This window comes from Prunus dulcis, chromosome 1, assembly GCF_902201215.1.
Source record: "Prunus dulcis chromosome 1, ALMONDv2, whole genome shotgun sequence".
Lineage (NCBI taxonomy): Eukaryota > Viridiplantae > Streptophyta > Magnoliopsida > Rosales > Rosaceae > Prunus > Prunus dulcis.
In genome coordinates, this window is record NC_047650.1 from 26,153,832 (window position 1) to 26,155,332 (window position 1,501).

Below are 1,501 nucleotides of genomic sequence, written 5' to 3' on the forward strand. Positions count from 1 at the left end.
CATATCCAAAATCTAATATAGATACAGTGTACCAAACATGCCGAGAAAGCTTGTATTAAAAAAAATATAAAAAAAAATCAAAGAACTGATTTCTTCAAACCAAAAAAAAAAAAAACAGCAGGCAAAGCAGGATTCTGAATTAGAGTAGGCTGGGCGTGTAGGTGGGCTGCGGATAGGAGTTGCAGTGGGCTAGAATTTGTGGGATAAGGAATTTAATAAAGATTTTTCTTTTTGCTTTTTTGATAATCATTGGCATCTTTATTCAGGTAATAATAACAAATTTTGTAGACATAGCATTTTCATTGTGAAAAGTTGTGAAAATGCTATGCATGCAACACATGGAATTAATTAACTCATGCTCTTGCTATTCATGCACGAAAAGGATTAAATCCTGCCAACACCGCATTGTGCAGAGGACGAAAGAGTGGTTTGGGGAGGTTGTCCCACTCATACCAATCCCAACCATCACACAGTTTTGGCTCCACATTTTGGGGCTCTCCATCTCCATCTTCCATCACCGCTCTCATGCAAACGGACGCGTACTGGCATGGCTTGCCTCCCTCTAGGAGCAGCTCGTTTGTTCTGGCTGTCAGAAACTCCATCCTCTTCTTGTCAATGTCTAAACCAGTTTCTTCCTTCAATTCTCTTGCTGCGCACTCCTCGAAGCTCTCACCTACATAAACACAAAACTAATATAATTTAGGGTCCGTTTGATGACGATTTTAGTTTTCAGTTTTCACCTACGCAAATACCAATTAGTTAATGACTTGGGATTAGGAAGACGAGAATTAACCCCTGTATTTGTGTATATAATTATGTACCGAGCTCGAGGTGGCCACCGGGTAGGGAAAAGGTGGAGTAGCCAAGAGAGCAACGGCGTCGTCCCAACAACACCTTTTCCCCTTTCAACAGGCAAACCCCTACCGCCACTGTCGGCGCCGCTGCTGCCTCCGTTTGGTTTCCCATGCTCAATTAATTTCCTTTGAGTTTTTTGCTTTATTTCCTTCGTGTTTTTTTGTACTGAATGTAGCTTGACCGCCTCGCCTTTTATAGATAGTCTTGAATAGGGCGGAGTTAGGATTTTATATTTGAGGGGGACAAAATGTTAACACAAAAAATTTATATATTTTTTTGGCCTATTAAGTAAACTATTGCCTACAAAAGCACTAAATTAAAATGAGTGGTTTTCTTTCATAAATGTAGTATAATTTTACTATTATATTCATATTGAAATACAATTGTGATAAGTATTGATTTGTGGTGAGGGGGCATAGACTTAAGTTTAGCAATTTTTCTTTACGTTTGTTACCGCATCCAATATATACATTCAAAAAAGTTAAATAATTTTTTTTAGGGGGAGGGGGGTAGGGTATTCCCAAGGTCACCTTTTACTTTTTCTGCGTAGTCATTCCTGATCTTTGGACTTTTTCTGGTCAAAGCTTTGTTCATCGATGCCGTTTTTATACCATCTCATGGCTTATTTTTTGCACTGCTGTCGTAT

General features: G+C 38.8%; 1 protein-coding gene across 1 annotated transcript; it reads right to left on the bottom strand.

Moving 5' to 3' along the window:
- Positions 1-368: 368 nt before the first annotated feature.
- LOC117615929 (geranyl diphosphate phosphohydrolase-like) lies at positions 369-966 on the bottom strand. Its single transcript, XM_034345113.1, has 2 exons — positions 822-966; positions 369-673 (listed from the first exon to the last, which is right to left on the bottom strand). The coding sequence occupies exons 1-2, from the start codon at positions 964-966 to the stop codon at positions 369-371; spliced, it is 450 nt and encodes a 149-aa protein (XP_034201004.1).
- Between the last annotated feature and the right edge of the window lie 535 nt (positions 967-1,501).

Coding starts and splice junctions, on each gene's coding strand:
- LOC117615929 (XM_034345113.1), bottom strand. CDS start 966: ATGGGAAACCAAACGGAGGCAGCAGCGGCGCCGACAGTGGCGGTAGGG. Junction 674..821: donor CGGTGGCCACCTCGAGCTCG/GTACATAATTAT, acceptor GTGTTTATGTAG/GTGAGAGCTTCGAGGAGTGC.